General features: G+C 41.9%; 1 protein-coding gene across 12 annotated transcripts in view; it reads right to left on the bottom strand.

Annotated features, from left to right (window-relative positions):
- The window catches only part of adgrb1a (adhesion G protein-coupled receptor B1a), a 215,833-nt gene that overhangs the window by 46,614 nt on the left and 156,893 nt on the right, over positions 1-12,326 (bottom strand). For 9 of the 12 annotated variants that reach the window (XM_039805661.1, XM_039805658.1, XM_039805650.1 and 6 more), the window contains 2 exons: positions 4,128-4,178; positions 2,711-2,837 (listed from right to left, as the gene is read on the bottom strand). In XM_039805661.1, coding sequence (XP_039661595.1) covers positions 2,711-2,837; positions 4,128-4,178 — 178 coding nt within the window. The remainder of the gene's footprint in view (positions 1-2,710; positions 2,838-4,127; positions 4,179-12,326) is intronic. The other 3 variants (XM_039805660.1, XM_039805651.1, XM_039805655.1) reach the window with 1 other exon arrangement.

Genomic DNA, 12,326 nt, shown 5'->3' on the forward strand with positions numbered 1-12,326 from the left:
GCCGGTTAGCATGTTGTGAGTAAAAGTGAATATAAGTAGGCTATCTGGAGAAGCAGCTCACTTATGTGATGACGGCAGGACGTAGTTTTGTCACGTAGAGATCTTTAGTGCGCTTGCATAACTGCAGTGTGAAACCAAAACTTACCGGATCAAATGTATACAATGTAACAAAAACATGAACCTTGGTTCGGACTTTCATGTGTGAAAAGGCCCTAAGGGTGCTTTCACCCTGATAGTTCGGTGGGTGATTCGGGGTTGAAGTTGCAACATTGTTGCATTTTTTATTTGGTTGGGTTTGCTTTCACACTACACTTTGTCAAACGCACCAAACACTGTAGACACACGTCACGCAATCGAGACGGTCGCTCGTTTATTGGACAGAATGTCCGAAATTTGCGGACACTTCTGGTCTCAGAAATAATGGAGCAACACCAAATTTATAACGTCTTGGGTGGAAGAAGCTTATGGATCTGAAAGTTATCATCGTATTGAAGTCCATAAATTGTGTGCAAGGTTGAAACTGCAGGCTAGTAAATGCTCTGTATTTGGTCCACTTCCTGTATTTGGGAGATCGAGTTCTCACATGAAGTAAACAGAACTCTAGTTCACTTGGAAGTGAACTGTGACCCCCACTTTCATGCAGACCAGAGTTCATTTGTTTGATCCGCACCAGAGTTCGGATGAGCTTTCCACCCAAACCCACTGAAACAACAACGCACATGACGAGCAGGTTGGATTAAACCAAAACAGCGGGGACGGTCTAAGTTAACCACCAGGCTAAATACGACCAAATACAGCCAAAACACAATAGACTAGGTGGAGTTAAAAATACAATTAAAATTTGGGTGTGTGTATTTTGGCTACAACAACAGGATGCAGCTTGTCAGAGGCGTGTCGTCAGACTGAATTAGCCACGTGTGGTAGTTCAAGTTCAAGTTACTTTATTGTCCCCCAATGGGGCAATTTGTTGTGCAGCAGATAGCATAGTACAAATCACACACAATCACACACACAATACAGAGATTGCCTACCTTGCAGGCATAGTTAAAAACAATAAAAAACAGTAAACAATCTTTAAATAGTGAGTCAATAAGTTATCTATGGTTGTTTATAGAATTTGAATTATAGAATTATCATCAGAGATACAGAGACCAATAGCAAAAACCTATGTTTAGCAAACACAGTCACCCGCACTATAGCTGGAGATGCTGCACAGAAGTGCTGGACAGATGGATAAACTGCGTTCTGTCAAGAACTAGTTCCAGCATTTAACTTCACCTTAAAACCACACATTGACATGTTACACCTCCGTTTGTGTATACATAAAAAAACAAGAGTCAACTGTTTCCCCCTGGTTCCAGTCTAACCGCATCCTGACTCCAGCGTTGTACGTCAGAGTACTTTCCAAAATGTTGAGCTATTCCTTTAAATAGTCATTGACCAATTCTGTCAGCCGGCTAATTAATTGATGAACTAATCATTTCAGCACTGAGCACAAAGCACAAATGGAACACACACCACTGCAGCCTCCATCATCAAGGCATCAGCAGCACTTTCAGTCACATCCCCTTCCTCTGCATCATATGCTTCGATCTAAACCACAACTATCTTGGCCAAAAATAATCATAAATGCTTGACTGAAGGTGGTAAAGCCATGCTGTCTCATCCTGGCCTAGCCTGCCTTCCAGGCTGGGCAGGAAGGAGGAGAAACAGCATGCTGCCTCCTATGTCTTTAAGAAAGCTTTGGCGCCTATGCTGTTACCAGGACAACTAGTGAGCAAACTGCTTCTGAGGCAATTTCCAGTCTAATAATAACTAATCGCACTGAATGAAAATTCCCCACAAAGACACTGCCCTTTCCCCCAAAGAAACTGGGGCAGGTTGGAGCCACTGCCATGGTATAAAACATACATGCTCTCTCTCACAAACACACAGCACAGCCACAATGTGAGGGAATTTTGTTCTGACTGTAGCTAGCTGACTGTAGTCTTATTAAAATGTCTTTTTTTTCTCTCAGATTACTGGATTGCAATGCAGCACCTTCTCCATGGGGCCTGGTAACCATGGAGACGCCATTGACAGTATAATATTTGAAAATATGCCAATTTGAACAAGAACGGCTGGCGAAGGTGGGGTGTGGGGGGTGTGGGGGGACATGCAGGTATAAATGATCATCAGCTATGACATGATCTTAAATCCCACTCACTCTGTCAGCACATCTGACAGTGATACCACCATCTTAATGCACACAGCATAGCAGCACAGTGCTGCCCTTCCTGTGTGCATTTTCTCTGGGAACACAGACACACAGACACAGTTTATCTCCTTCTAGGTGCAACATGAATAAAGACACTTCTACCCCAAATCCAAAAAAGAAAAGAAACAAAGAGCCTTCTCCTTGGCAAGATTATAATAACCTTTTGCAGCATGGTTTTGGCATGTCGAGACAGAGAAAAAGAAGGTGGGGGAGAGAGGGAGAGAGGGAGGATCTGTTGATATGTAATGACAATGACGCCCTTTGGAAGACAGAAAAAAAACAGCTGATGCATTCACATTAAACCGCACACACACATACACACACACACACACACACACACACACACACACACACACACACACACACACACACACACACACACACACACAAAAACACACACCGTCTCCGATAGCTTTAACGTCAACGAAGTCAAGGGAGGTTTGTCGGACTTACCATTTCGGGATTGAGCCGTGCTAAAATGGCGAAGGTGGACAGTCTGTCACACACGCATTTGGTTCGGAATGAGTCGACTAGCACGGCTTTGCAGCCCCTGGCAGACCAGGATCCCAGCAGAGAGGAGCTGTAAAGGAGAAACACACAGACACACACACACACACACACACACACACACACACAGAGACACAGAGAGAGAGAGAGAGAGAGAGAGAGAGAGAGAGAGAGAGAGAGAGAGAGAGAGAGAGAGACGCACACACAGAAGAGAAGCGCTGCGGTGAATATACAGCCAGCCCCGGCAGAAAACAAAAGACAGTGGTTCAAATCCCACCGCGTTGCACCGGCTACTGAGTCCTCTTCCCAGCCGGCTGCAGGCTGCAGTTGGCGGCACAGAGAGCGAAGGGGGCACGCGGCGATGTGGAGCCTGCGAGGCGGCGTGCTGCAGCTCTCTGTCTGGACACATTATACCAACACACTGCCAACAGCCCCAACGATTTATTACATTTGCTATTATTATTATTATTATTATTATTATTATTATTATTATTATTATTATTATTATTATTATTATTATTATTAGGCTATTTTTTATTTTAAAATGATACTTTTGGAATAAGTAGTACGTTGGCTATATCAGGCTAGCCTACTAAACATAATCAAATAAATGTATGAATAAATATTACCCACCCATTATTATTAGTTAACCATACCCCTAACTTTTAAATAGTATTCCCTTAATAAGCATTTTTTTTATGATATATATATATATATATATATATGTGTGTGTAATTCGCCTGTTACATTAATTAGCACTTATTTGTTTCTGTTAAATGTCAGGCAGATCATTTAACAAAGACAAAGCCTGAAAACTGTAATATACTGCCCATTAGAGCTGGGTTTCCATGGTAACAAGCAATCACACCCTGCTGACAACAGACAATAGATAATATTGTAATAGGGAAAAAGCACAGGTTGAATAAATAACATATACAAATACAAATACATAGTACTCAGGGTTTTTACACACATCCCTCTTTAGTATTATACACATTTGTTTTAGTTTGATAATTATTAATCAGGTTAATTCCATTAGGGTTACCAGTTTCAGGCTATATAAAGGCAAAGTCCCTACCCTTCTGGTGGACAGCCATGGGAAAAATATGAACGGTGGTGAATGGGGAGAGGCAAATTATTTATTTATCCCGTTTGAATTGATTCATGAATTACACATATGATGTACATCAGTTTAAAAGATAGTTTTGCAAGTCAAGGAAGTCTCAGTTCATTGTTAACTGTTGAAATATCAGACTGTGAAAATACGAAATTAGAAAGGCTACACACTTCAAAGTGGCATGGATGACGTCTCGCTGAAGCTACGATGTCTGTGTGTGTGGTACTGGGATGTAACGTTACTCACACGAGCAGAGGATCTCGCTCATTCTTTCGCTTCTCTGCTGATACAAGTTCACTGGATAAAACACATCAGGTAAGATAACGTTACATGTGTTGTAGACTATATCCTTGACGTTCCACTTCTGGGATTGCTGCGCCAATGTCCATCCCCTTCCTCTTTCTTTTTGATGGCGTTCTAAACTCTGGTGGATTTCTGAGGACTATGGTTAACTGCTCCTCAGATCTCTGCAGGGTAAATCCATTCAGCTAGCTAGACTATCTGTCCAATCTGAATTTTCTGTTGCACGACTAAAACAACTTTTGAATGTACACATGTTCCACCAAAACACGAGGCTATTTAACAGCCACGCCATGGCTCTGTCCGACGCTTAGCACCGCCCATGACGATTATAATTGGTTTAAAGAAATGCCAATAAACCAGAGCTTGTTTTTCTTCCATCCAAAGAATGCTGTGTGGACTAGACAGACCTTCCTCCGCAGCGCTGTGGAGGAAGGTCTGCCAAAGTGAGACTACTATCTCTTTAAGAGAAGCAGAAGAGCATTGTTTGTGTACAAAGAGACATAAACATGCTTGTATTGAACCGTGATTATTTCTTCTATTAAACATTGCAAAATGAAGATGGACGTGTTCCTGGCAGTTCATTCAGGTTAACACTTGCAAAAATTTACATCCACCTGATTGACTTGACTTGGTAGAGCAGCACGTAGGTTTTGACTCAAACTTGTACTCCAGAATTTGGAATCCAAATTCATTTGTCAGACACTGGCAATAGCAAGTTCTTGAAATGTCAATAGTCATGGTACTTTTCTGAAAGAAGCTTAGTCCTTCAACTCAATTCAGGCATTCGTATAGAGCTTAACAGTGTGGTCCCGGATATAAAAATCCCATTCATTTTCATTTAATCCATGATTATTAGCCATAATTAGGTCTGGGCAATATATCAATAACGATATATGAGGCTAGATATCGTCTTAAATCTTGTATATCGTAATATTGTAATATGACACGTGTTATCTTTTCCTGGTTTTAAAGGCTGCATTACAGTAAAGTGATGTCATTTTCTGAACTTTACCAGACTTACTAGTTTTATTTACCATTACCCACTTACAGTAGTTATTATATCCACATGACTGATGATTATCTATCTAAACTCTCATTGTGTTAATATTTTGTGAAGCACCAATAGTCAACCCTACAATATCACCGCAATATCTATATCTTTATATTTGGTCAACAATACTGTTGATATTTGATCGTCTCCATATCAATATCATACCATACCATATCATGTCTCCAGCTCTAGCGATAATGTTTAAACCAGGGGTGTCAAACTCAACTTCACATCAAGGGCCAGACATCCTTTCATTTCATCGAAAACATCTTTTACTCTATTATTGCATGTCTCATATACCCTTCTCTTTTACAGCTTAGTCAACACAATAATTTAATCAAAGAACAAAGTGACAAAAACATTGGAAAAAAAACGTCAAAAATTTGCGCCAAAAAATGTCAGAAAAAGTGGCAAAAACTTTAAACAAAGCACCAAAAGCATCGGCAAAAGTGACAAAAATTTCAGAAAAAGCATCAAAACATTGAAAAAGCGAGTTTTGCCTCCGGGCCTCGAGTTTGACACATGTGGTCTAACCATCCGAGGTAGACTGACTACGAGCTACGATGTTGTGAAACTAAGGTTTCTGCTCCTGTAGAAGTCTGAAAGAAATCAACCTTGTTCTAAGAAAAACATGTTTTATTCGTGATTTCATGTAGAAATACTACACTACCCACAATCCTAAGTGTAACTGCGACATCTCTGATTAGTGGAGCTCGCTGTTACCATGGAAATGTTTACCCGCACCTGCAATACCGCCAATGGCTAGAGCGAGCTGCTACCACTTAAGTCTATGCTTGTTTCTGTACACAGTCTTGTACATTTCACTTTTTTATTTGTTAATGGCAAAATATGTGTCAAACCATTCTGAATTAAGTATTGTGGTGCTGCAGAGATGTCCCAGCCTACAAATCCTATCCTACAGACTAAAGAAAACATATTTTCTAATTGTTGCAATGACGTTATAATAGTGTATGATTTGTTTTCAACCAATCTCATAATTTAGAATTATTTAAATTGCATTTAGTATCATTACATGATTTTATTTGGTAAGAGTAAAGTGCTTTTATTTTGAAGCAAGGCCTTGTGGGATGCTCACGAGTGAGCAAGCTCACAGTAAGCGAAGCACGGAGAGTTTAATGCTCTGATAAAGTTTTAAGGTTGTTATAGCGGATGTCAGCGATCTAAGGAAACCTCTATTCCCTTGTGTACAGCATGCAGCCAACGAGGTATGTTTTTTTGTGTCTGTATTTTACTTTGGTGAATGTTATTTTACATGCTGTGCATGTCATTCTATGTTCATATTAAGCTAATGTGGTCTTTATTTTCTCGTTATACTGTGTTTAGTTTTCACGGTGTATTTGGAGAAGAAGCGTCACATAAACCTGTAGCAAGAAAGCCACTTGGCTTTGAGGGAATTTTATCTTTGTTTGGTACAGAGCCTCGCAAAAATCACACTATAATCATTTAAATTTATTTAGATTTTCATAATTTTCAATGAAAATGAGAATTATGACTGAAAAATGATCACTCCTTCCAATATCGTGAATCATATTGCATTACAATATCAGTCAAATTTAATCGCAATTAGATATTTTCCACATACAGTTCAGCCCTACTCCGCTGCCATTCCAGTCAGTGTGCCAATTTCAAAAGAAAGCATGAGCAGAGCATCTTATTTTCTATAATTACTGCCAAATGACATTGTCCTTTCCAGGAAGCTTTCTAGGAAATAATTAGGAAATGATAATGAAGGGAACAACCCATAAGTAAAGCATTACAGCCAGTGCAGAATATGAATACTGAAAAATATGTGAAAAAATCATCTAAACTTGAAAGATAATGGTTCATAATTCATGTAATGCTCCCTGTAGTTAGTGTTTTTAGGTCAGTGCTTTGAGTGATGATGTTTGCTTTCTAAATGAGAGGTCTTGAGTGTGTGATGAGAATTTCACAAAAAAAAAAGATAAATATAATTTGATTGTCGGTTCTTGCTCTGCGGATGTTTCCAGAATCGACTGGGGGACATCCGGCCGAAAATTAAAAGTTGTTGATATAGACTACCTGTCTGTAAACCAGCCCAACAACAGCAACAACCCAACAAAAAAGGCTCATTACCAAGAATATTTAACAGCCGCCCCCTCATACATCAATTGGTCTCATAACTTCATACAGAGACTGCAGACTGTTTAGTCGAGCGAGCGCGCGTGTGTGTATGTGCGTGTGTGCGCACTTGTGAGTGCGTGTGTGTACATGTAAGAGAAAGAGAGCGTTAGCCCCAGGAGGTGACTCGGTGCTTACATTAGGACATAACCCCTAACAGAAATCCAATATATTAGGACTCATGCAGTTTCTCGGTCTGGCTGACAAGATTAGGCCTCACAGTGGCCTGCAGACAGTCTTGCCCCACCGTCTAATTGGATAATTTAGGTGCTGGTCCAGCAGCTCCGCATGCAAGAATGTCCTTTGCCAAGAGCAGGCCAACATGGATGAAAAGCAGTGTGCCAGCACAGAGGAAATATAGAAACATGGGTTTTTTATGCACAAAGCTAGGAGGAGGGTCCCTACTTGATGTTCATTTACCAGGTAACACGATAATGTGTACATACAGGGATTATCTGTGATACAATAATATTCAAAGATTAAGGGCCCTATCTTGCACTCAGCGCAATTGCCTTTGTACACCGACGCATGTATCATTCCTATTTTGCACCCCACGCACAGCGGACTTTTCCCTCCACAGACGCACGTCGGTAAATTAGGGAATGTATTTGCGCTCCTGGGGGCGGTTCAGCGAAAAGAGGAGGCGTGTTCTGGCGCAAACGTTACTTTGTGCTATTCTGCAGTTTCAGAAAACAATTCCGCCACTGACCAGGAAAAACCTGGTCTAAAGTCAGTGGCGCTAGTCTAAAGTCAGTAGCGCGTTATTCAGATGCTATTTTAGGGGCGCGTGCTTGGCCATAATGTAGCGTGTGCACAACGCGCATACACTTCTCTCATCTAAATGGATGCAGCAGTTCCCATTTTTGCAAACCATACATAATTACAAAGGAAAATATTACTGAAAATGCGCTTCAGGTGTTTGGATAGGTCAGGAGGCACTTTACAGTACAATCCTCAAAAAGTCGCAGCATTCTTTGTGGCTTGTTGTGTTTTACACATTTCCATGAATCATGGATGTGTTGATGACATAAATGAGGAAATATTAGAGGACTTAAGGAGACGTGATGTTGAACTACGGCGGGATTGGACAGTCCGGCGGAATCTGGTCCGGGAGTAATGCGCGATGCGGTCCTGGTGGACCGGGTGGACGGAGATGGAGTGGGGGGAGGAGGAAGGGGCACAACAGGAGCAGGTGGTGCATTTGGAGGCCCACGTTCCATGGCTGCAGAATCCTCTCCAGACTTGAGGAGATGCGCCCGAGAGGCCGCAGCAACATCGCCACCCGGCTAAGACGGGCATTTATTACTTTGCCACATGCCGGACAGCTCCCGCTGGCGTGCGCCAGGCAAATCGGCCATCATAATAGCAGTCCGCCATGGAACAAGCACGCCTGCTCTTAAAGGGAATGAGAGATGACGCTCTGATTGGTTATTTTCACGTTACGCCCAAACCACACCTAGCTACTTCAGACCAACCCATTTTAGATTTGCGTCGGGCGCAAGAGTCATTTATCCCGCCGGTATAATAGCAACAGCGCCCGAGATCCGCCCACAAAGCTACTTGCGTTTGGCGTTTCATACTTGCGTTTCAGATCGTTAAAATAGGGCCCTAAGACTGAATGCGTTGGATCTTGGGCAGATCAGCCAACACCTAAACTTTAAAATTGCTTATTTGACATTACAGTATCTTTATTTAACCATCCATCCATCGTCAAACACAATCCTGGGTCGGGTCGCGGGGGCAGCAGCATCCAGCAGGGGACCCCAAACTTCCCTTTCCCAAGCCACAATAACCAGCTCTGACTAGGGCTTTGACTCCGAACTTCGTTATTCGAATATAATTCGAATGTTTAAAAAAAGAATGATATTCGAACGAATATTAGGCAGCCCTTAATATTTGATCCTGTTATGGGCATTATTTTTTGTAAATGTGTTTGCTTGTAAACAATTCAGATGAGGCCTTTTCACGCATTTCAAAATCTAACTACACGTCGCGGCAACGCACGTCCCTCGGCCGTGGCTTGGTAGCGTTGCATTTCCCCCGACTCATTTCTTGGTTCTCCTTCTCCATAAACAACGTGAAATCAAGGAGAGGGTTAATGTTTCCTGCTACACATGTCTCACCATGGTCAGAAAACACAGAGGAGACGCTTTGTTCCTCTCACTATGACTCTAGAGTCGCTACTTACTCTGAAGCAACCGGTAATCACTGTCACTCTCTCACTCTAAACCTGCTTACACATATAGCCGACGGCCGACCATTCACAGAAAAGCCAGTCGAAATGATCAGTCTCCCCGTGTTGGTCCAAAAAGTGCCACAGAACACACCAAAAAGATGAGACGAGACGAGACGTAATAAATCTCTATAACAGCAGGCGGCGCAAATCTGTATTGTTGCCCAGGAAATGAAAACCGGCAGCTGATTGGACGAACGCGTCACATGGGTTTGTTTTCTCCGGAAATTCAAAGCCAGACTGTCATGGCGGCCGTTCAGAATACGATCTCATATTGTACTAAAATAGTTCACTGAAACGTGTTTCTGAGAACATTTTAAGCGAGAAATAGGCCATGCAGTTCCTGAATCTGTCTTCATTTCAGCTCAAGAAACGTCAGTTTAAAAGATTTTCGTCAGATTTTGAGAGACTGTAGTCACCTCATTCCGCTCGCCATTTCCGGGTGAGTCCTGACTGCCCTGCCGGCGACTGAACATCTCAGGTCGACCAAAATGAACGCAGACTGCCCCCCAGACTGACGACGGCACGGGACACACCAAACAGATTTGAGTCACTGACCTCGCCAGACTGTCTAACGTAAAGTAAAGTGTTTCCCGGCTATTACACTCCCCACACCACAAACACATGCCGGCTTGACGCACACACCAGTGCACAAGTATAAACATTAGACCACTTACGTAGGCTACAGTGAAAGCTCCGAACTTCCTGTCGAAAGCATACTGTTTGTGTTTAATCCAGGGTCTGACTTTTAATTAAAAAAAAACTGTCGCGGCAGTGTGTTTTTCTTCTGAAAACATCATTGCCTGCCTATTGACATTGACTTATACACTGCCCTCTGGTGGCAGTGTATAACAGAACACAACTTATACCAATATACAGTGCCTTGCAAAAGTATTCACCCCCTTGGCTTTTTACCTATTTTGTTACATTACAGCCTTTAGTTCAATGTTTTTTTAATCTGAATTTTATGTGATGGATCAGAACACAATAGTCTAAGTTGGTGAAGTGAAATGAGAAAAATATATACATAAAACAATTTTTTAGAAATAAAAAACTGAAAATTGGCATGTGCGTATGTATTCACTCCTTTATTATGAAGCCCATAAAAAGCTCTGGTGCAACCAATTACCTTCAGAAGTCACATAATTAGTGAAATGATGTCCACCTGTGTGCAATCCAAGTGTCACATGAACATGACCTCTTTTGAAAGGCCCCAGAGGCTGCAACACCTAAGCATGAGGCACCACTAACCAAACACTGCCATGAAGATCAAGGAACTCTCCAAACAAGTAAGGGACAATGTTGTTGAGAAGTACAAGTCATGGTTAGGTTATAAAAAAATATCTAAATCTTTAATGATCCCCAGGAGCACTATCAAATATATTATAACCAAATGGAAAGAACATGGCACAACAGCAAACCTGCCAAGAGACGGCAGCCCACCAAAGCTCACAGACCGGGCAAGGAGGACATTAATCAGAGAGGCAGCACAGAGACCTAGAGCTAGCGGAGCTGCAGAGTTCCACAACAGAGACTGGAGTATCTGTACATAGGACGACAATACGCTCTATACAGTTGGGCTTTATGGCAGAGTGGCCAGAAGAAAGCCATTACTTTCAGCAAAAAACAAGGGCATGTGGGAGAGTCCCAAAATGTATGGAGGAAGGTGCTCTAGTCTGATGAGACTAAAATTGAACTTTTTAGCCATCAAAGAAAAACGCTATTTCTGGCGCAAACCCAACCCATCACATCATCCAAAGAACACCATCCCCACAGTAAAACATGGTGGTGGCAGCATCATGCTGTGGGGATGTTTTTCAGCAGCCGGGACTGGGAAACTGGTCAGAGTTGAGGGAAAGATGGATGGTGCCAAATACAGGGATATTCTTGAGCAAAACCTGTACCACTCTGTGCGTGATTTGAGGTTAAGACGGAGGTTCACCTTCCAGCAGGACAATGACCCCAAACACACTACTAAAGAAACACTTGAGTGGTTTAAGGTGAAACATGTAAATGTGTTGGAATGGCCTAGTCAAAGCCCAGACCTCAATCCAATAGAAAATCTGTGGTCAGACTTAAAGATTGCTGTTCACAAGCGCAAACCATACAACTTGAAGGAGCTGGAGCAGTTTTGCAAGGTGGAATGGGCAAAATCCCAGTGGTAAGATGTGGCAAGCTCATAGAGACTTATCCAAAGCGACTTGGAACTGTGATTGCCGCAAAAGGTGGCTCTACAAAGGGGGGTGAAAAACATTTACTTTTTCTGTTATTTTGTCCTATTTGTTGTTTGCTTCACAATAAAAACAAAACAAAAACATCTTCAAAGTTGTGGGCATGTTCTGTAAATTAAATGATGCAAATCCTCAAACAATCCATGTTGATTCCAGGTTGTGAGGCAACAAAACACGAAAAATGCCAAGGAGGGTAAATACTTTTGCAAGGCACTGTAGGTCTTACTGAAGGCATTTAATGGTCAAAATATTATTAATAAATATTCAAATATATTCGAATATTAATAAACAACTTCAAATATGATTTTTGGGCAAAAGTCAAAGCCCTAGCTCTGACTGGGGGATCCCGAGGCATTCCAGACTTGGGTGGATATAAAATCCCTCCAACTAGTCCTGGGAATTCTGAGAAGACCCATTTTGGCCATTTGTACCCTGGATCTGGTTCTTTCGGTCATGACCCAGCCATG

Source organism: Perca fluviatilis, chromosome 7, assembly GCF_010015445.1.
Source record: "Perca fluviatilis chromosome 7, GENO_Pfluv_1.0, whole genome shotgun sequence".
NCBI lineage: Eukaryota > Metazoa > Chordata > Actinopteri > Perciformes > Percidae > Perca > Perca fluviatilis.